The sequence below is a fragment of the Arvicanthis niloticus genome, chromosome 1 (assembly GCF_011762505.2).
Source record: "Arvicanthis niloticus isolate mArvNil1 chromosome 1, mArvNil1.pat.X, whole genome shotgun sequence".
Taxonomy (NCBI): domain Eukaryota; kingdom Metazoa; phylum Chordata; class Mammalia; order Rodentia; family Muridae; genus Arvicanthis; species Arvicanthis niloticus.
The window spans coordinates 5,024,004-5,045,583 of NC_047658.1; the positions used below are offsets into that span (position 1 = coordinate 5,024,004).

The 21,580-nt window shown below is 49.4% G+C and overlaps 2 protein-coding genes across 7 annotated transcripts; one reads left to right on the forward strand and one right to left on the reverse strand.

Annotated features, from left to right (window-relative positions):
* Positions 1-295: 295 nt before the first annotated feature.
* Positions 296-8,618, forward strand: Exosc5 (exosome component 5). Its single transcript, XM_034486973.2, has 6 exons — positions 296-540; positions 3,795-3,908; positions 4,753-4,874; positions 5,943-6,083; positions 6,912-7,001; positions 8,328-8,618. The coding sequence occupies exons 1-6, from the start codon at positions 393-395 to the stop codon at positions 8,418-8,420; spliced, it is 708 nt and encodes a 235-aa protein (XP_034342864.1). The 5' UTR covers positions 296-392; the 3' UTR covers positions 8,421-8,618.
* A 2,355-nt stretch (positions 8,619-10,973) lies between these two features.
* On the reverse strand, positions 10,974-17,050 carry Tmem91 (transmembrane protein 91). Of its 6 annotated transcripts, none has more exons than XM_034509903.2 (4): positions 16,846-17,050; positions 15,066-15,301; positions 12,278-12,427; positions 10,974-11,333 (listed from the first exon to the last, which is right to left on the reverse strand). In XM_034509903.2, exons 2-4 carry the CDS (start codon positions 15,273-15,275, stop codon positions 11,175-11,177), a joined length of 519 nt encoding a protein of 172 aa, XP_034365794.1. In that variant the 5' UTR covers positions 15,276-15,301; positions 16,846-17,050; the 3' UTR covers positions 10,974-11,174. The 6 variants fall into 6 exon arrangements, with proteins under 6 accessions (XP_034365794.1, XP_034365823.1, XP_034365814.1 ...); XM_034509932.2 differs by having other exon boundaries at positions 10,974-11,145; positions 16,846-17,024; XM_034509923.2 differs by having other exon boundaries at positions 10,974-11,185; positions 16,846-17,008.
* Positions 17,051-21,580: the final 4,530 nt, after the last annotated feature.

Sequence of the window (21,580 nt, forward strand, 5' to 3'; positions counted from 1 at the left end):
TTCCAATCACCTTGCAACAAAGACACATAAATAAGTAAGGTGGCAATTTTTATTCTCTAAAATTGCTCCAGTCGTCTGCTTGCAGTTGCTCCAATATCAGGCAATAAAAAGAACAACTTGACTTGAACCTCCAGGGTTCAGGGCCCGGGACCTTGGGCAAAATGGACCCACTCCAAGTCCCGCCCTCTATTCCCTGTTGCCCAATGGCTTTGCCAGAATTGGGAGGTGGAGGTGGGCGGAACCAGATTGTTAGTAAACGCTAAGCCACGTGCTACGGCCAATTCCGGAGTGCCCAAGACTAGCGCATGCGCGGTAGGTACGCGGCGGGTAGAACTGCGCGCGCGGCAGAGCGGAAACTACGGTAGGAACGGCAGCGCGCGTGGTCAGCGGCTATGGAGGGAGCAAAGCGTGCAGACGCCAAGATACTCACTGACACCGGAACAGAATCCAGCCCTCGAAGTCCAGTCTGCAGCCTCCGGCACTTCGCTTGTGAGCAAAATCTGCTGTCTCGGCCGGATGGATCTGCTTCTTTTCTACAAGGTACGACCCTAACCAGGTTTAACTCAGCGCGCGCCACCCTCACCGAAGAAGGGTTTTTGAAGAGCGGTTACTGTGTAGTGTGCAACCAAGTACCCCACCTCCTTGAGGAACTTATTTCTAGACATTAAGTATACCCACCTCCTGACTTGAGAAGAAATGATTTGGCCAGCCTGGTAAATACCTCTTGGAAGAAATTGAGAGCAAGATCACTCTCATAAGAGTGAATATTCTGGAATAGTTATTTCACCCAAACAAATGTTACCCTTGACTAGATTTCTTAAAAAACACTTCTGGATCCGTACATCACCGGTTGAGGCTAAGGTGTTTATTTGCATAAGTACCCTTTGAGAGAGACACATCACCACCAGTGATTTAAATATAATCACTGTGGCAGATGATATACCCAAGTAAATTGAGCGTGATCTTCCCATCCTGGGCCGAGAAGTATCTCCTTTTCTCTGGTCCCATCATTTGAGAAAACGCGCCTTTCCTTGGTATACACGTCTCATCAGAGTAAATGAATAGAGAGAAAAGAGAGGTCTCATGGCTGATACCTACACAACCCTATATCCTAGTCGGGCCAGCCAACTTTGAGAGGTCATGGGAGGGTGAGAAACTACCAGAGTAGACAGATGAAGAGGGCAGAGATGGAGTTGACAATGGCACGTTGTGTTTGAGAAGTTAAGGGGTGATTGATCACCTTATGGCTAATAAGCTGGAGACGGTTGCTTCTAGTGTGGTGTAGTGGTGGGTCAGAGAGAGAAAAGACAGACAACTCAGGCATTTTCCTGTGAACGAGTCAGGTAGATGGGGCAAGAGTTGAAGACTGATGGGAGCTTTAAAAAGGAGATAACTGGCAGGTCAGTGGTGACGCCTTTAGTCACAGCACTTGGGAAGCAGAGGAAGGGTCTCTATGAGTTCATGGCCAGCGTGGTCTATAGAAGGAGTTCCGAGACAGCCAGGAAACCTTGTCTTGGAAAGAAAAAAAAAAGGAGACACCTCAGGGCTGGAGAAATGGTTTGGTGGTTAAGAAGAGTTATGGCTCTTGCAGAGAACCAAGTTCAGTTCTCAACACCCATTCAGACAGCTCTCAAGCTCTTGTAACTTGGGAGCCAGGGGATCGGAAGCCCTATTATGGCCTCTGCAGGGACACACACACACAGACAGACAGACGCATCCATGCACACATACACATAATTAAAAATGAGATAAATTCTATGGTAAAAAAAAGGAGAGAATTTCTGTAGCCATGTCGTAGAGACGGTGAGAAGGAAGAGACCCCCTTGCCCGCCGAGAGCACAGTCCAGATAGCAGAACAGGAATGTGGCTCTAGTAAGCACCTGAGTCTAATTGGCTCACCTCTGGTTTCAGGGCAGATGTTGAAGTTAAGAGCATGTCCCATTGGGTTTCCTGGGAAAAGCACCCGCAAATGTATAGTGTTCTCATCCCAGGCTGGCCCTCGGATACTTCGTATCTGTCCTTGTTAGGATTCTCTTGGTGTGATAAGGACCATGACAAAAAGCAACTTAGGAAGGAAAGGGTTTGTCTGGCTTACGTATCCCAAGTCCACTGAGGCAGGAACTAAACCATGGAGGAGCCCTTGCTTCTCATGGCTTGTTCAGCCAGCTTTCATACATAACCTAGGACCACCTGCCCAGTGGGGGCAGTGCCCATAGTGAAGGGGGCCTTCCATATCAGTTGTTAATCAATAAAATGCCCTACAGGGCCATGCAGCAAGACCCTGTCTCAAGGAAAAAAAAGAAAATGCCCTACAGACTTACCTATAGGCCAGTCTGATGGAGGCAGTTCCTCAGTTGAGTTTCCCCTTTGCAGATATGGCTAACTTTTGCTGAGTTGACAAAATGCAAAGTAAGAGAAGTAACTAGCCAGCACAGTATCTTACCTTAAAAGCAACATTACTTAAAAAACAAAAAACTACACACACACACAAAACCTGATGGTACAAAACCCCTAATCCCAGCACTGGGGAGGCAGAGGCAAGATGAACAGTTCCTGCCAGGCTCACTCAGCTACATAGCACTGTGAGGGCCAGCACCTGATTTCAGAAAGTCCAGCAATGAGAGCCTACAGAGCCCAGGAAGCTGTCTGTGTAGGCTTGCCATCCTGGTTTTTGCTTTGGACTTTGCATAGATGCCCCACCACAAAGTGACATTCCTAAGCACTTGTTTTTTAAATTATTGCTTTTTTTTTTTTTTTTTAAATGGGTGTTACTGGTGCCTGAGGAGGACAGAAGAATGTGATCTTCCCAAAAGCTGTAGTTACAAATGGCTGTGAGCCATCTCTCTATCCCCAACCTGTGATCTATTTATACACACACATTTTATCAGACTGGAGCCGTGCTGTGAAGTGGTCACTGGGAGTTGTGGTCAGAAACACGGAAACTGCTGTTGAGTGCAGCACCTTCACATCGTAGATGTTCCCTCTGAAGCCTGCAGACATTAGCAAAGTCACACAAGGTCTCCAGACCCATTCATAACCACTCTGGGAAAATAAGCAGAAACTAAGACCCCTTATACATCACAATTGTTTTTTATTTGTCCTTTTAAAATGTTTTTAGGAATATATTTTAATTATATCTAATAAAGGATTTCTATTTGATTGGCTTATGAGATGGTGCCATGTAGCTCAGGGTAGCCTCAAACTTAAAATGGAACAAAGAATTGATTTTTGATCCCCTGTCTGTCTCCCAAACACTGGGATATGTATGTACCTGCATGTGTGAGAGCTGTGTGTGTGTGTGTGTGTGTGTGTGTGTGTGTGTGTATATGTGCGCCCCCCCCCACACACACACACATAAAGGACAGAAGAGGGGGTCGATCCCTTGGAGCTGAGTTACATGGTAGTTGTGAGCAGCCTGATGTGGGTGCTGGGAACTGAATTCTAGTCCTCTGGAATTTACACACTCAAGACACACACCAGCCATCTCTGCAGCCCCAACTACCTCTAAAAATTCACCATTGACTGAAGTGTGTGGTAAGCTCTGCACCTTCTGGCCAGCATCCTGTATGTTTCAAGTAAACTGTATCTCTTTAGCGTTGGTATTTCTTTCATCTGATTGTGTGATGCTGGGAGACTCAGGGCCTCCTGCTTCTGAGCCACAGTCACCTGATCTTCACAAAAATGCCATGAGGAAGGTACTTCCCTGCTTAAGTGGTGATCCCTGCTTGAAGATGAGAGCAGAGGACAGAAGTGCTAAGGGCAGCACAGAGCAGCCAAGGCCTTCTTTCTCCCAGGTGACACCTCTGTCCTGGCTGGAGTCTATGGGCCGGCTGAGGTGAAGGTCAGCAAAGAAATCTTCAACAAGGCCACCCTTGAAGTGATCCTGAGGCCGAAGATCGGGCTGCCTGGTAACTGACTCCACTGAAACCCCCAAATATCTGGTCTGTCTGGATCTCATCTGACTCCTCACTGCTTGCTGGTTCCAGTCTCCACTGCCCTGCTCTTCTCCCTCTTTGCCCAGCTTTTGATTCTGCTGCACTGGAATGGAATCGAGGCATCATGCCTTCTAGGCAGATGCTCTCCAGGAAGCCAGTCCCAGGCTCTCCGGGGTGGATCCCAGTCAAGCCTCACTGGTGGGCTCCAGGCAGGCATTCTAGCCCCGAGCCACACCATTAACCTTTCCCTAGTACATTTAAAGCTGTGTGGCTAGGCCATGTAGCCAGCCCTGTTAACGTTTTGAGACAGGGTCTCAAGTCCTCTGAGCTGTTAGTGAGCTCTCTTTGTAACCTAGGCTGCCCTCAAATTCCTGATCCCGCTGCCTGAGCTTCTCAAGTCCCAAGATTACAGATCTGTACCACCAGAGCCACCCTCTCTTAAGCCAGTTCTTTGTCTCCTTTTCTTCTCGTCTCTGCCTTCCTCTCCCATTAACTTATTTTTCTGTCCTCTTACCACATCTCCCCATCTGTTGTGGGATGGGCCTGCTCTGATGGAGTAGATACCATCAGTAGGACGGGACATGAACACTTCTGGGTATTCTTCCTTGGGTGCTGGCTGGTGGACTCCTAGCCAAGGTTGGCCATAGCAGGAATTACTCAGAAACTTTCAGACTCACCCACTTTCTCCTGGGAATGTGTATACCATTCTGAGCTGAGGCTGACGGCCCCTTCCTGAAGTCTCCCTCCAGAGGCTGGATCGAGCAGAGCAAGATGACGGGGTGGAAGGGAAGAGCCTGACAGCTTCCCATCTCCCCAGGCGTGGCTGAGAAGAGCCGGGAGCGACTGATCAGGAATACATGTGAAGCAGTGGTTCTAGGGGCCCTGCACCCTCGTACCTCAATCACCGTGGTACTGCAGGTGGTGAGTGATGCTGGCTCTGTATCCTTTTCCCTCAAGGAAGTTCCCAGAACCTCCCCTGTGGCTTCCGTTCTGGTGACATTGTAATGTACCCTCAGCCACCCAGGACCTGTGCCAGACAGTAGCTCATAAAGAACACAAAACAAGGTCATGGCTACAAGATGGTCCAGTGGATAAAGGTGCTGTCAAGCTTGGTGGCCAGAGTTCAATCCCCAAGGCTCATATGGTGGAAGGAGAAAAAAACCAACTCCCATAAGCTGTCCTCTGACTCTCACGTGAGCACAGTGGCACACACTTGCCCATGAACACACACAAATAAATAAATGTAATTTTTTTTAAATTAGCAAACAGGTTACAGTATGCTGCTGGGCCCAGCTCTGAGCACCTCACAGTGTTAAGTCATTCAGTTCTCACACGGCCTGAATTGGGTAGCACTGTAATTCCTGTGTAAATTCCAAGGCTCGGGCTCGGGCTCTCTGATTCGAGAGCTCCGGCGTGTGTTTCTCACATGGCCTTATTTCAGGTGAGGAGAGGGGCACAGTGTTTTGTCCATGGGAGCAAGATGGTAACAAGGGAGGGACTCAAGCCCACCTCAGAGCCTAAGCCAGTGACCTCTTCTCTGCACTTGTGCATGAGTTTCTGGCTCTCTGCTGGGCGGGCAGCAAGCAGGCAGAGTGGTCATTAGCTTCATGATCTGGCACGGTAGCTGCCTGCTAGATTCCCAGGGGTGGGCCTGGCTTTGCCAATGTCTTCCATATGTGACTTTGGGAGATCTCTCTCTCTCTTTGATCCTGTTGCACTGACAATACATGGTACATCTGTTCCCTGGCATCATCCCATCTAACATGGGGATACTGAGACTTAAAGAAAACCAGTTGATCGCATAGCTGGGAGGAGAGAGGTGGTAAGGCCCAGTGTGGAGCAGCGGCGGCGGCAGCCACTTGGAGCCAGAACCACTTAACCACCTTGCCACACTGCAGCTCTGTGATCAGCCAGTGATGTCTGCCATAGGCAGCAGCAGGTAAAGGGAAGTATGCGTGTGTCCAGCCCCACAGAAGACACTCTCCTTAACCAGTCTGGGACACTCAGCTCTTGGCTTGTTGCCTGAATGCTGCCTGCATGGCATTGGTGGATGCAGGCGTGCCCATGCGAGCCCTCTTCTGTGGGGTCACCTGTGCCCTGGACTCTGATGGAAATCTCATGCTGGACCCCACGACCAAGCAAGAAAAGGTAAGCGCGGAAAGCTGATGTTGGCGAAGGGCTGCAGCTTGGCATGCACCCTAAAGAGTCAGTCGGCTTGTGCACCCTGACACATTTGTCAGGCTCTGCCCTATTCGTCAAGGGTCATTCAGCTTTAAGTGCTAGAAACACCACTCAGACTTGCACAAGCCAGAAAAGAAACCTGCATTTACTCCCAGATCGTAAAGCAGAGCCCTGGTTCTTATGCCCTGTGCTGGGGTGTCGGGGATAATAGGGAGGCCTGTTCTCTGCACTTCACGTGAAGGGTTTGACACTGGCAGCCCAAGGAGCCAGAGGAGCAGGGGGATAATGGGGAGAAGAGACAGAAACCCTAGCGGTGTGGGCTGGGCCTCAGCAGGGTCAAGGTCTGTTACAGATGCAGGCACCGAAAAAAGTGCCATGTCCTGTCCTAGCTGTTACCTCACCTCTGGTTTTTTGCTGCAGCTGCTGCTATCAGTGGGAACCGGGATGCTCATCTGGAGGCTTCCCGGGTTCCCATCAGATAACCAGGAAAACGTAGTGTCAAGAGAGCCGTGGTGTAGGACATGCCTGTGTAAGACAGAGCAAGGAAGGATGCTGGAGAGGCAGCCAGGAAATGACCAGCACTGAGTTCCCTCTGTGGGACCAGGAAACTGGTCAGAATAATAAAGACATAGGAGCAAAGAAGTAAACAGATACCTAGGAATGGGGTGGTGTGTAGACAGACAGCCGCAGTTGACCAACAGGCTAAGGGTCCGGTTACTCTTCTTTTGGGACTGGCTGAGATCTTAGAAAGGAGGGTCCCTGGATACTTAACAGCCTTCTATGTCTTGCACCTAGGAGGCCCGGGCCGTCCTGACCTTTGCTCTGGATAGCTCAGAGCAGAAGCTGCTCATGTCCACCACCAAGGGGCTCTATTCTGATGCCGAGGTACGAGTGTGGGGGCAGGGCACAACCCAGAAACTTTTCTCCTGTCAGCATAACATTTTTTCCCAGCTCAGAGCAAGCCACTCTTTACATCCCTGCTGTGGGATAGGGGGAAGGGCACATTTTCAGGGCTTCATTCGTGAAGTTACTGCATGGCATGTGCAGGGTTCTGAGCCACAAGTTTAATCTCAACACTTGGGAGACAGGCAGGCATAGTTCTGAATTCAAGGCCAGCGAAGGCAACACTGAGATCCTGTCTTTAAAAAGAGGGAGCTTCTTTGTAGCATTTTAAAAGAAAGCCTGAAAGATGAGCTCAGAAAACAGGGTTCAGCTTGAATGACGTGGTCCCCAGTTGTCAGCACAGAACAGTGCCATCTAGAATTCTGTGCTCCTAAGGGGCAGTTTGGAGACTCAGGTCAAATGGTCTATTCCTGTATTTCTTCTGATTTAGATCTCTCATGTATTTCATGGCTCTTGAGGTCATTTGCGTTGGGCTCAGAGGCTCCCAGCTGTGATCAAAGCACTTCAGAAGCTGGGGCAGACAGCTGCTGTGAGTTTCAGGCCAGCCTGGACTATGGAATAAAAAGTTGTCTCAAAAAGGGAGCGGCGGCTCTAGATAGATCTGTCTAGTCACTCTCAACAGACCATGAGGCAGGAGAGTTGTTAAGTTCAAGATCATCTTGGGCTATTTATATGTAATTGCAGGCCAGCCTGGGCTACATAGCAAGATCCTGTCTCAAACAAACAGCAGCAAAAAAAGATTTGAAGGTTAAAGGATTATGCTTCTATTTCTCAGGATCTCCAGTCTCAGGGATTTGAGGTCCTGTTGGTTTCAGAGTTTGGTCCCCAATGCCTTTATTCTCTTTTCATTAAGAAAAAAACTTAGGGGCTATGAAGATGGTTCTAAATTAACAACTCTTACTGCCAAACCTGAGCACCTGACTTCAGTCCCCAGGACCAACATGGCAGAAGGAGAGAACCACCTCGTTCACCGTCTTCATTGACCTCCACAGGGCATGCTCGTGCACTGTGGTTTAGATACTAAAAAGAGGGAGCAAGCTTGGGCTTGAGAGTGTGGCTTTATTGGTAGAGGGTTTGTCTCACGTGCATGAGACCCTGGGCACCATCCCCAACACCAATAAAGCCAGGTGTAGTGATGTGCTAAGGAGACTGGGCAGGATGATTGTTGCGGCCATGATGTATATGTCTCATTGTGGGGTGGGAGTTAGGTGGTGAGGAAGGGAATGGCCAGCGTGGTGGCGAGGAGTAATAGGGAGGGGAGGTGGTAGGCTTGGGGTTCCTTGGGGCTGACTCTGCTCTCCCTCCCAGCTCCAGCAGTGTCTGGCTGCTGCCCAGGCCGCCTCCCAGCACATCTTCCGATTCTACCGGGAATCACTGCAGAGGCGCTACTCCAAGAGCTGAGACAAGCTGGGGTGGGGCGCCCGCCACCACGCCCACCACCTACTTGTATCTTCGGTCCTGCCTGCCGCAGCAAGGGCTCCTATGCCTGGCTGGGGAGGGGGCTTAGGGACATTCTAGGCCTGGACACAATCCTCCCTTCCTCAGGATACCATTAAAAAGGGCTCACCCGTATTGAGCGAGTGAGTCAATAGCCACTGATTCTGGCGTCTGGAAAGTACTCATTCAGCGAGCCTGCTTGGTGCCAAGAAGTTGCAGTGAACAAGAGACCCAGGTCCCATGTCCCAGGATAAGAGATGGGTGTGGTGGTATGAGCCAGTAGTCCTTGGCGCTTGGTAGTTAGAGGTCATTTCCCACTGCATAGTGAGTCTGAGACCATCCTGAGCTACATGAGACCATCTCACTTTTAAAAAGAAGATGATCTGGAGAGAGCTCAGCCATTAAGAGCACTTACTGTGCTTACAGAGGACCCAGGTTCAGTTCCTACATCAGGCAACTCATAACCACCTTTAACTCAGCTGCCATGGGATCAGACCTCTTCTGGCCTCTGGGCACTCCTGCACACACAGACAAAATTAAATCTAAGGGAGGGGGTACGGGGGAGCTCATTCTGCATCAAGATGCCCTCACAGAGTAGAAGAGCTGAGGATAGCCCTGAAGTAGGAAAGTGTTTGAGCCCTTGTGTGACGTGGGAGAGAACACCATCGGTCCAGGCACCTCCATGAAATGGTATAGTCCTCATCTAAAAAGGACACAAACGAGCCGGGTAGCTGTGAGGTTAGCAGCCAGCCTACAGGAGACCACAGAGCCATAAGACTCTGCTTCCACCGCCCTGGCTATTCAGGGCAACAGCAGCATTCTGGGAGCACCCTGTATGTAAACAAGCTACTGGGGCCCAGTGTGCTGGTGTGCCCACACACTCTTGGGCACCGAGGGGGCTGGAGGCAAGCATTTAGGAATTTCTGTGAGGATTACCTCCCACAGCCCATCAACATGAGGCCAAATCAGTAGTCTGGTCTGTTTCCAGGATGGGCCTCTCCTGCCCTGTACTTCACACGCTAGACCTAGTGCACACACCATTACCCCCACGGATAGGTGTTTTCACTCCTGATAACCAAGAAGGAAATGTGCAGAAGGAAATGTGCGGGAGTCTTCAGCTTGGAGTTTCACTCTCATGCTGGAGGGAAGCTGAAGTAGAAAGGTGTCTTCTTCCTGCAAGATCCATCCGTGGTGTGTAACGACCAAAACCTTCTTCCTTGTTGCCTGATGTTATTAGGCCCTGGGCAGACGGTTCACTTGCTTGGTCCTTTAGGACTCTCCCCTTGCACAGCTGGGCAGTGGTGTACACACACCTTCAGTGCCCAGGAGGCAGAGGCAGGCAAATCTCTGGTTTTGAGGCCCATTCTGCAGGGAACCCAGGGACTTGATTGAAGTGAGTTTGGGGAGTTACTTGGGAAGGTAGATTTATGATCTCTAAATGGTTTGACCTATCCAGATTCTTTTCTCTAAGAAAAGGAAAAGAAGTCAAGTTTCCAGAGGGAACAATGTTCACATTGTGGAAACCAAGGTATAGTTTATTGATCCACTTTCTTGTTTGTTTTGGTGGCTCTTGGACTTACTTATTTGGTTTTTCAAGACAGTCCCAACTGTGTAGCTCTTAACTGACCAGGAACTCTCATATGTAGACCAGGCTGCCCTTGAACTCACAAAGATCTTCTGCCTCTGCCTCCCAAGTCTAGGCAGTAAGGCATATGCCACCAGCAGCAGCAGCTGGCTTTGGGATGTGAACACAGGGTCTTGTAAATTCTGAGCAAGCCCTTTACTGTTGAGCCATGCCCCTGGCCCTCTTCACCACCACAGCCAGCCCCGGACTGGGTCCCTGTGTAGCCCTGGCTGTCCTGAAATTCCTCTGTAGACCAGGCTGGCCTCAAACTCAGAGGTACACCTGTCTCTGCCTCCCAAGTACTGGGAGTGCCAACTTCACATTTTTAGGTTGGGTCAGTCTCTTTAAATTGTTAAGGCAGGTTCTCTACCCCACAGTACTAGGGATTAAACCAAAGACCTAGAATATGCTAGGTCCTACCTGTTCTACCTACATGTTCTACCACTAAGTTCATTCCTGTTACCCCAGGCCAGCTTGAACTTGTATCTTCTTCTCTCGGCCTCCTGAGCCAGAACAAACATGGCTCCTGGGTCCTTCTCTGCCACAAGTTTTCCTTTCTGTTGATTATGGACTACTGAGTAGTTCCTCCATCTGCTGGAGGAGGAGCTCAGAGGCAGGCTAAGCAGACACACAGACACACACACACACTCCGAGGTAAACCTTGTCCTGTTTTGCAGAAGAGACTAGTTCATGAAGTCATTTGGTCTAGGGTCACACAGCTACCAAGCCAAGTCTCTAATTCTGCTCTGATGGCTGTAGAGAAGAAAATGCTATAACATCCCACCTCAAGCTCTGAGGTCTGAGGCCAGCCACGGCCAGCTAATCTGGCTATCCCTCCTGCTCTCAGATATTCCTCCCTGTCCACCCTGGACACACCCAGACACAGACTCTGGTTTGGCTTCAGATTATCTTTAATCTCTCACATTGCTTCCTTCTGGGTACGGGTAGCCAGGAAAGAGGGAGGGCTTCCAGCTGACTCGTTTCTGGGTGATGTGGTCCTCGCTGTCACCACTGTGTGCACCAAGATCATTCATTCTGCTCACGGGTCTGATGGTCCTCTGGCCTCTGCATTCACAGTGGGGGCCGAAGGGCAACTAGGGCGGGTCTCGGGAGGCAAGGTAGGCAGCCAAGGTCACCAGGGCAGCCGCATATGTGCACAGGCCCAGCCCCACGGCAAGGACCCCCAGCAGGAGAGCTCGGCGGGAGGCAGCCCCTGCCCCTTGGACGTCCCCCTTGGCCCAAGCCTTGTTGGTCTGTAGAGGCAGTGGGCAGTGGTAACCAAAGTGGCCCCTCACCCTCCATTCTGCTTCCTGTGGCTGGCACCCCCTTCCCCCCACCCAGTATGACCAATCAATTTGTTCCCAAACCAGGGTTGGGGCAACATAGTTGCTGGGTATTTAATGAAAGAATGTATTACACAGGTAGGTGGAGCACACCTTTAATCCCAGCACTGGGAGGCAGAGGCAAGCAGATCTCTTACGTTGTTTAAGGCCAGCCTGGTCTACAGGGTGAGTTCCAGGATAGCCAAGGCTACACAAACCCTGTCTGGGGGATTTCCAGATGCCACTATTGTATGCCAGTATTTTAACTCCGTTGTTTTACATGATAAACCCAAGAAAGGGAAACCTATGGGGCATTCGATAGCTTCTGTAGTCTTATAAAGGATAAAATGAGGATGATGCCAAGTCCTTCACCACCACTCTGCATTCATGAAATGTGTCTTGGTTTTCCTCCAGTTTCCTTCCTTCCTTTGTTTTTATTTTTCTGTTTGGTTGTTTTGACACAAAGTCTCAGGTAAGGCAGGCTGGCCTGGGGCCCCTTTGTAGCCAAAGATAACCTTGAGTTTAGATCACCCCTCCTTCGTCTCTTATGTGTTCGTCATCAAACCCAGCACTTCAAGCCTGTCAGGTGAGCACTCTGCCACCCGAGCTGCATCCTCGGCCCTGTTCTTTTGTGATTTGGGTTCTTTGGAGACAAGATCCTAGTTTGTAGCCAGGTTGGCCTTGAAATTCCTCAGCACTCCGAATACTGGGATTACAGGCAGTCACCACCACCACATCTGGTCACACCTATGTGTTTTTATGTGGAGGCTTCTCTCCAGCCCACCCCCACTGCCTCAAGCATAACATGGCTCCTCACATGCCTGGTTTTTTTTTTCCTTGAGCCAGCACCCTCCCAGTCCCAAACACAGACTAACCTTGTGGGCCAGACAGAAGGCAGCGATGCCCACAGGCCAAAAACAACACAGCACAGAGAACACCGCCAGGCCAAGGTGGTCATGGGGAAGAAGTGGAGAGAGCCGGTCGCCCCCATCATAATCTGAGTCACTGTCACTGGATGATGTGTCCTGTGAACAGGAGAGAGCATACGTGGTGATTCTTACCCATCTTCTCCCCATCACCCCCATAGACCAGTGCTTCCCTGGGGCCTTCCCAGAGACTTCTCTGTCCCCTGGGTCCCTTGGAGGGAAGACAATGGACTCTGAGGGTCTCCAGAGAGACCCACCCCCATGGTGCTGAGTTCATTCTCAAGGATCCAACTATGGAGAGATTCTTATAATCCCTGAATGAAAACAGCTGAAGTGAGAGCAGACTTTACCTTGGGTCTGAGAACATGCAAAGAGTTAAAAATACTCCAGTGCTCTCAATTGTTAGCACATACCTGCCTGCCAGAAATGGTTCTAAAACCAAGTGTGCTTAGAATCCCAGCATTCTAGATGTAGAGGCAGGAATATCAGGAGGCCTGCCTGGAGGCCTACATGAGACCTGTCTGGAAAAGCTAAGCACAGAACAAACAGAATCTCTCGCCGATAGCTCCAGGCAGCGCATCAGGAGCAAACCAAGTCCTCTCCGGAAAAAAAGCACCTTCATTCTAGGCTTCCAAATAATTGATCTTAAAAGTATTTTTTTTTTTTTTCAAACAAAATGACCAGACACACAGTCAAATCCACCATACACAAATGTCAGACAGGAACTCAGTCAGAGGTGCAATACAGTTGTCAGAGTCTTTGATGCCAGGAACAACCAGTAAAACAATGTTCACTACAGTGTGTGGCGGGCTGTTTTCAGCCCCATGTACTTGTTCTGATTTTAGACATGGTCTTTGATTCTCTGTAGTCCCAGGCTGTTCTTTAAAGTGATGTGTAGTCCAGCTGTTTGAAACCGTTCTCCTGCTTCAGCTTCCCCTTCCCCAGTGTCAGAGTTATGGGCACATACTAAACCTGGTTCCAAGTGCTTTATTTATTTATTTATTTATTTTTATGTATGTGAGTACGCTGTAGCTGTCTTCAGACACACCAGAAGAGGGCATCGGAATTGAACTCTGGCAGAGCAGTCAGTGCCCTTAATGGCCGAGCCATCTCTCCAGCCTCCGGCTTTTACCCCCTTTTTAAGACAAGGTCTCTACTGTGTAGTCCTGGCTGTCCTAGAACTCACCATGTAGACCAGGCTGGCCTTAACATCTACCTGCCTCTGCCTCCAGGGTTCTGGTATTAGAGGCCTGCACCAAAACCCTTTGCTCCAAATAATCTTTTGATGGGACTCTGATGTTCTCCCTTCAGTCTGGGCAGGTTTGCAACTCACTTGACAGAATATGACATAAAGTCACTCAATGAGGTTGTTTGTTTGTTTGTTTGTTTGTTTTAAGAAAAAGTGACAAAAATCAAGTCTGGTTCAGAGGACTGAAATTTCAAGTCTGTCAGGACTATAAGTGAGTTCAAAGTCAGCCTGGGCAACTTAACAAGACCCCACCTCAAGTACAATGGGAAAACCAAGATGCTGACACCTACTTCTAACCCCAGCTCTCAGGAGGTAGAAGTAGGAGGAACAGAAGTTCAAGGTCATCTTTAATTACATGATGAGTTTGAAGCTAGCCTGGGCTACATGAATGGTCTCACAAACCAGGTGGAGTGGCATAGGCCTGTATTTTCAGTCACTCGGGCTGAGGCAAAAAAGTGTGAGCTGAGAAGTTCAGGCTGGCATGAATATCAGGCCTTGTCTCAGAGAAGATAAATGTTAAAATGTAAATATGACATGTTTCATAATATGAAGAAGGAATATGACATTATAAAAAACGACTTTACTACTTTTAATCACAGCACTCAGGAGGAAGAGGCAGGGGGATCTCTTGAGTTCCAGGACAGCCAGGTCTACACAGAAAAATCCTGTCTCAAAAAAAAAAAAAAAAAAAAAAAAACTAAAAAGTAACTTTATGATGACCATGTTGGCACAGATGTGTAACTCAAGCATTCTTGGAGGCTGCGGTAGAAGGATGAAGAATTTAATGCCAGCCTGAGAGATATACAGACTCTGTCTCAGGAAGGGGGGAGGGGGCTGGGGAGATGGCTGAGTGGTCACTGCTTCATAACTCCAGCTCCAGGGGATCTGAATAGTGGGAAATGTGTTACTCACCAGACATTGCATTAATACAGATGTGCACAAATGTGCAGGCAAAACACCTACACACATAAAATGTTTTAAACTAATAAAATAAAAATCTGAAATTAAAATATTCTAAAGCAGTGGGAGGGGAAGCGGGGAGATAGGTCAGCAAGTAGAACCACTGGCTGCTGAGTACTCCAGAATGCTGCCCTCTGACCTGTACCTGTGTACCCTGGCCACACTCCATACGGAGCATGCACACACAAAGAAATGTTAGGTTTAAAAAAAAAAAATTAAAGACTTTAACTTGAAAAACTCACAGAAGCCAGGTGTTTATGGGTTCTGCAAAGAGAAATAGTCAGGTTGGAAAGAAGACAGCACACAAAGATTAAGGAACAATGTTGAAGTCTGAAGAAGAAAAAAATTCTGCACTTGGGAGACAGGACCACGTGGATCTCTCTGAGTTCAAGGCTGGCCTGGTCTACATAGAGAGCTCCAAGTTAGCCATGGCTTCACAGAGACTTATGAGACTCCCAGCCAGTCTTTTAACAGTCTAGAGACTCCAGACCTAGGGAGATACTTCTACCATCAACCTGATGCTCCTACCTCAAGGTCAGGGGTCTCAGGCTCCCCCAGGCCAGCGCTCACTGAAGGAAGAGGTGGGAGAAGGAGCTGCCAGCCTCTGGAGGACTCTGCAAAGGCAGGTTCTGGGAAGGGCGTTCCCAGCTCTGGTTTCTCAGACTTGGGAGCCAGGAGCTCACAGGTTATGCTTGGCAGTAAGGGCTGCTGGAGCTCCTGTATGCTGGAGTTGTCCATGGTTGTGGAGGCTGTGGTAGAGGGACCTGGAGACAGGAGGAAACAAATGCAAATTTCAAAAGTCTTGCCTTCATCACCCATCCGTCTGCCTGTCAGCTTTGGAGAGATGAGCAAGCTCAAAGCATCTTCTATACGTTTTACAAATAGAAAAGCAGACTTTGAGACTAGAAAGGTGGTTACCTAGTTCACACAAACTATTCAGGGCCCCAGATGATCAATTCTGGAATTCTTCCTCCCCCCTCGTCATCGTCATCGTCCTCCTCCTCCTCCTCCTCCTCCTCCTCCTCCTCCTCCTCCTCCATGTCTCTGTCTCTCTCTATATATATATATATATATGTGTGTGTATGTATATATACATATGTGTATATATACATATATGTGTGTATATATGTGCATACACATATATATGTATGTATGTATACATATACGTATGTGTGTGTGCCTTTAGGGCTGAGAAATGGCATTTAGGTACACTGGCTGCTCTTCCAGAGGGCTCAGGTTCAATTCCCAACACCCACATGATAGCTCACAACTGTCCAGTTCCAGGGATCCAACACTCTCACACAGACATACATGCAGGCAAAACACCAATGCACATAAGATAAAAATAAATCATTTAAAAAAGTATATACCACTGGGCAGTGGTAGCATGCACCTTTAATCCTAGCACTTGGGAGGCAAAGGCAGGTGGATTTCTGTAAGTTCAAGGACATACAGAGTAATCCTTTCTCCGAAAACAAAAAAAACTAAATAAAAATTATATACCTGTTGCATGATCATTGTAAACCATGTCTTATATGTTTGTCGCATGAACTGTCTCCTCCCTCTCTCCCTTCTCCCTCCCTCCTTTCATCCCTCCCTTCCTCTTTCCCTCCCTCGCTTCCTCCCATCCCCTGGCTCACAGGTTCACAGCCTTCCTCCTATAATGCACACATCCATCCCTCACCCCCCAGTGACCTAGGAACTCCACCCTAGTCCACACACCCCTAGCCTTCACACTCAGTTCCCAGGGCCACTGTTACCCATCCCCTCTCAAGGTAAACCCACCCACACCCTAGCAAAGGTCTCCTTGAGCACATGCTGCAAGATAAAAGCGGCTCCCCTCAAAAACATGTCTGAGGCCGGCAACGTTCTTACGTATCCTCATGTATCCCTGAGCCTCCTTGCACAATCCAGTCCTTACCGTTGCTGCATCTGAAACCGCAAACACCCTCACCACGCAAAAAGCCCCACCGCCACGCTTCTCAGCTCTCATCCTTTCCTCTCATCCATTGCACACCTGTCCAGCTCAACCGGTGTCGCACCTTGACCCACACATCTCTCCACTGCCCTGTCGCCTTAGCTCTTCAGCATATGTACTGTTCATACTCAACCAGAAAGATCTTTCTCGTTTTATGAATCCCCTGTCCCAGGTCATTCCAAATCTAACGCAGGTCTCCGCCAAAGGTTCGCCCCCATCCTTTCCTAGTCCCCCGCAACGCCAGGACGCTAGGGGAGGAGCAATGTCCCCATCTATTCTCACCGCCCACGGCCAGACGCCCGACCTCCTTGGGTCTCGCAGGGCACCCACCTTGCCCTGCCGCCCAGAGATGGGCAAACCTGAACCCAGAGATCGGAAGTCCGGGGCACCCTGCTCAGGATCTGAGAGCTGCTGAGCTGTGCTGGTTCTCTGCGCCCCAGCCCCGCAGCGCGCTGGGGAGGAGAGAGGCAGGGCAAAAGCTCCAGACTCCTCCCCTTCGCGGCATCCCGGGAGGGGGCCTTGAAGGCTCCTCCGACTCTAGGGGTCCCAGAACCAGCAGCTTCTCCCTTAAGGAGGCTGAAACCTGTTGGTTGGAACATGGCTGGACTCCACTTTCCTCACCCGAAAAGATGGCCCAACAACAACATAAAACTACAGCTTTGTGCCTTGTTCTAAGAGGTGCTTTAAATATACACAGGCACAGAACAATTCTAAGAAGCACGGTGTATGGTCTTTTTAAAAATAAGGCAGCAGAGAGCCACAGAGAGGTGAAGTAACTGGTCTGGGAACACAGCTTGTTCAGTGAATGCAGGCGCTAGCCCTGGCCCAGTGCTGGTTGTATTTCCTTCAATTTGCAGATGAGGAACCTGAGACCAGGACACTGGCTCCTGTGCTGACATAAATGGAACCAGTGCCAACAGAGTGTAGCCCGCGGTAGAATTCCTTGCTGGCCCCAGGGGAAGGAAGAAGCTGAGGTAGGAAGGTTGAGTGAAGCTTCCGAGAACAGAGGCCGAGGATTAGTCTAGGGTGGGATAAGCATCCTTCAAGTGACGTGGTGTCCATAATTCAGGGTTGTGCTCTCTGCATGTGTGAGCTTTGGACCATAAATAGCCTCATCTCTCTAAATCTGAATTCCTTCATCTGAAAACTCAGGACATATGCCCAGCCTCCTAGATGTGATGAAGTACAATTAAATTTTTTTCATTACATTTATTTTGTGTGGTACACACATGCTATATAAAGCAAGCATGTGTAGAAGTCAGAGGGCGACTTGTAGGACTTGATTCTTTTCTTCCACATATGTTCTTGGGATCCAACACAGGTTATCAGGCTTAGCAGCAAGCCCCCCTTCCCCCTGAGTCATTTCAACAGCCCAACATATGGATTCAACTTAGATGTGACAACAAATGCCCACACATTTACCCAAAGCCTGGCAAAGTAAGCACGGTGAACAAGTGTAATGTGTTTACCAATTTTATTATTCATAATTCATGTCCGTTCAACTGAAGAACTCTTCTGGCCCTCCAAGACATCCCCTCCTTCAGGAAGCCCACCCAGCTTGCACTGCCTCCCTTTCCTGCAGTCCTCCATCTGGCTAGACAGGAGGATTCCCCCGGCCTGATGTGGGGCCGTGGAGTTCCCTAGCTCTAGGGTGCCAGGGAACTTTGCCAAGAGTCCAAACACTCAAGCTGGCACGGGCCCCACTCCCAGAGAGAGCAGATGGCGTCTGGGAGCACGCTTGGCTCAGTCTGAGTTTCTGGCACGGAGACCCACGGGAGGGATAATGCCAGGGGCAAGGGCCAGGATGGTTTTCACCAGAAGGTATTTACTAGCTCCTTCCTCTTGCTCTAGTTGTCTTTTACACCATGTAAAAAACTGCTAACCTCTTCTGTTTTCATGCTCCCATCAGCATCAGCTCCAACGGCACTGGGATTTATTCTCTTTTGTTCAGGGATATGTCTCCGGCCTGACACAAAGTAGGCCCTCCTTTCAAACTCACGGGATGAGGGTATGAACTCCTACCCGCCTCATTTTTCCATCAGACCACTGAGCTCAGTGACACCCTTCTTGCCTTCTTGCCCTCCTAGTGAATTCCCATCAAGTTAGAACCATGGCCTCCATTATTAGCCTTGAAGAGTCTCCCCAGTCTTCCGCTTTAGGAGGCCAGGGAAGGCCTGGGTTTTTTTTTGTTTTTTTTTGTTTTTTTTTGTTTTTTTTTTTTTTTTTTGTGACAGGCCTAGAATGTGGAGGAGCGGGGGGCGGAGCAGAGAGACAGGGAGGGAGGGAGGGAGGGAGGGAGGGAGGGAGAGAGAGAGAGAGAGAGAGAGAGAGAGAGAGAGAGAGAGAGAGCTTGCTAGAGAATCCAGGACCTCCTGCATGCTAATAGGCAACTGTACCTTAATCACTTCCTCAATCCCTCACTGGGGGATTCTAGGCAGGGGCTCTACCACTGAGCCACGCCCCCAGCCCCTCCCTGGGGGATTCTAGGCAGGGGCTCTACCACTGAGCCACGCCCCCAGCCCCTCACTGGGGGATTCTAGGCAGGGGCTCTACCACTGAGCCACGCCCCCAGCCCCTCACTGGGGGATTCTAGGCAGGGGCTCTACCACTGAGCCACGCCCCCAGCCCCTCACTGGGGGATTCTAGGCAGGGGCTCTACCACTGAGCCACGCCCCCAGCCCCTCCCTGGGGGATTCTAGGCAGGGGCTCTACCACTGAGCCACGCCCCCAGCCCCTCCCTGGGGGATTCTAGGCAGGGGCTCTACCACTGAGCCATGCCCCCAGCCCCTCACTGGGGGATTCTAGGCAGGGGCTCTACCACTGAGCCACGCCCCCAGCCCCTCACTGGGGGATTCTAGGCAGGGGCTCTACCACTGAGCCACGCCCCCAGTCCCTCACTGGGGGACTCTAGGCAGGGGCTGTACCACTGAGCCACGCCCCCAACCCCTCACTGGGGGATTCTAGGCAGGGGCTCTACCACTGAGCCACGCCCCCAGCCCCTCACTGGGGGATTCTAGGCAGGGGCTCTACCACTGAGCCACGCCCCCAGCCCCTCACTGGGGGATTTTAGGCAGGGGCTCTACCACTGAGCCACACCTCTTGTCACTCACTGGGACATTCTAGGCAGAGGCTCTACCATTGAGCCATGTCCCCCAGCCCCTCACTGGGAGATTCTAGGCAGGTGGAAAACTGAGCCACGCCCCTAATCCTTCACTGGAGAATTCCAGGCAGGGGCTCTACCACTGAGCCACGCCCACAGCCCCTCACTATGTATCCTATGTCCCATAACATGATGCCCCAAAATGCAGTATCACATCTATGCTTTTCCTGATACATCATTCAGATCCAATCATAAAAATCATGAGACAGGGTTAGAGATGTAGCTCAGTTGGTTGAGTTTTTACCTAGCAGGAACTGGGTTCAATTCCAAGCACTGCATAAAAACAGGTATGGTAGTACACACTTGTAAATTCAACAACCTTCAGGAGGTGGAAGCAGGAGGATCAGGTCAAGGTTATCCTCTGCTATATAACAAGTCGGAGGCCAGCCTGGAATATAAGGCCAGATCTGGGGATATAGCTATATCTAAATAATAGAACACTGCCCCAGGATGTACAAGATCCTGGGTTCAATCCCTAGCACTAGAAGAAAAAAGAAAAGAAAATAGGGGGAAAAAGCAAGCCACTTTCAACAACAATAAATAAAATCTCGGTATGGGTGGCTCACTGGAACTGCATCTCTGGACCTAAAACAGCTGAGCTGCAGGCTCTCTTCTTCCTAGCAATTGTTTATGCCTTTCATAACTTTGGAGAAGGGCCTCGTGAGTCCTGTAATTTTCAGGACTTTCCTGAGCCTTGTAAGCCTCCTTTAGATTATTAAGCCTTGCATGTTGTATTAATTACCTTTTTAATGCTGTGATAAAACACCATGACCAAGGTAAGTAAGTAATAAAAAGAAGAGTTTAATTGGGCTTTTAATTCCAGAAGGATACTATGATGGCACAGTGAAGGCCTGGCAGCAGGTGCCTGGAGCACCTGCTAGAACCTACATCTTGAATTACAGGCAGGAGGGTTGGGGATTTAGCTCAGTGGTAGAGTGCTTGCCTAGCAAGCGCAAAGCCCTGGGTTCGGTCCTCCGCTCTGAAAAAAAAAAAAAAATAACAAAAAGACCAAAATAAATAAATAAGAAAAATAAAAGAATTACAGGCAGGAGTCAGAGAACACAAACTCAAAATGTCATACTCTTGAAATTTTTGTTTGTTTGTTTTTCAAGACAGGGTTTCTCTGTATATCCCTGGCTGTCCTGGAACTCACTCTGTAGACCAGGCTGGCCTCGAACTCAGAAATCCGCCTGCCTCTGCCTCCCAAGTGCTGGGATTAAAGGCGTGCGCCACCACTGCCGGCCTCTTTTGAAATTTTAAAGCCTCCAATGACATGTTTCCTCCATCAAGGCCATGTTTCCCAATCCTTCCCAAACAGCTACCAACTGGGGACTAAGCATTTAAATACTTGAGAGAAACCACAACACATATTTTCTTTACTTCTTGATTTAAAGATTTTTAGCTAGGTGTGGTGTTGCTTGCTTTTAATCCCAGCACTCTGGAGGCAGAAGCAAGCAGATCTTTGAATTTGAAGCCAGCCTGGTGTACATAGTGAATTTCAGGACAGCTAGGGCTTCATAAAGTGACTGTCTCTAACCCAATTTTAAAAAAGACTACGTTTTAGTTTTATTTCATGTGTATGTGTCTGAGTGTATTTCACAGAGGCTAGAAGATGGTGTAGTGCTAGCTCTCCTGGGTCTGGAGTTACAGTTAGTTGTGAGCCACTGGACATGGGCACTGGAAACTGATCTCAGGTCCTCTGGAAGAGCAGCAAACATGTTAACAACTAAGCTCTCTGCCGGGCAGTGGTGGCGCACGCCTTTAATCCCAGCACTTGGGAGGCAGAGGCAGGCGGATTTCTGAGTTCGAAGCCACCCTGGTCTACAGAGTGAGTCCAGGACAGCCAGGACTACACAGAGAAACCCTGTCTCAGGAAAAAAGAAACAAACAAACAAACAAAAACAA

Coding starts and splice junctions, on each gene's coding strand:
- Tmem91 (XM_034509903.2), bottom strand. CDS start 15,275: ATGGACAACTCCAGCATACAGGAGCTCCAGCAGCCCTTACTGCCAAGC. Junction 12,428..15,065: donor CTGAGACCCCTGACCTTGAG/GTAGGAGCATCA, acceptor TCCTGTTCACAG/GACACATCATCCAGTGACAG. Junction 11,334..12,277: donor CCTTCTGTCTGGCCCACAAG/GTTAGTCTGTGT, acceptor CTGCCTCTACAG/ACCAACAAGGCTTGGGCCAA.
- Exosc5 (XM_034486973.2), top strand. CDS start 393: ATGGAGGGAGCAAAGCGTGCAGACGCCAAGATACTCACTGACACCGGA. Junction 541..3,794: donor ATCTGCTTCTTTTCTACAAG/GTACGACCCTAA, acceptor TCTTTCTCCCAG/GTGACACCTCTGTCCTGGCT. Junction 7,002..8,327: donor GGCTCTATTCTGATGCCGAG/GTACGAGTGTGG, acceptor TCTCCCTCCCAG/CTCCAGCAGTGTCTGGCTGC.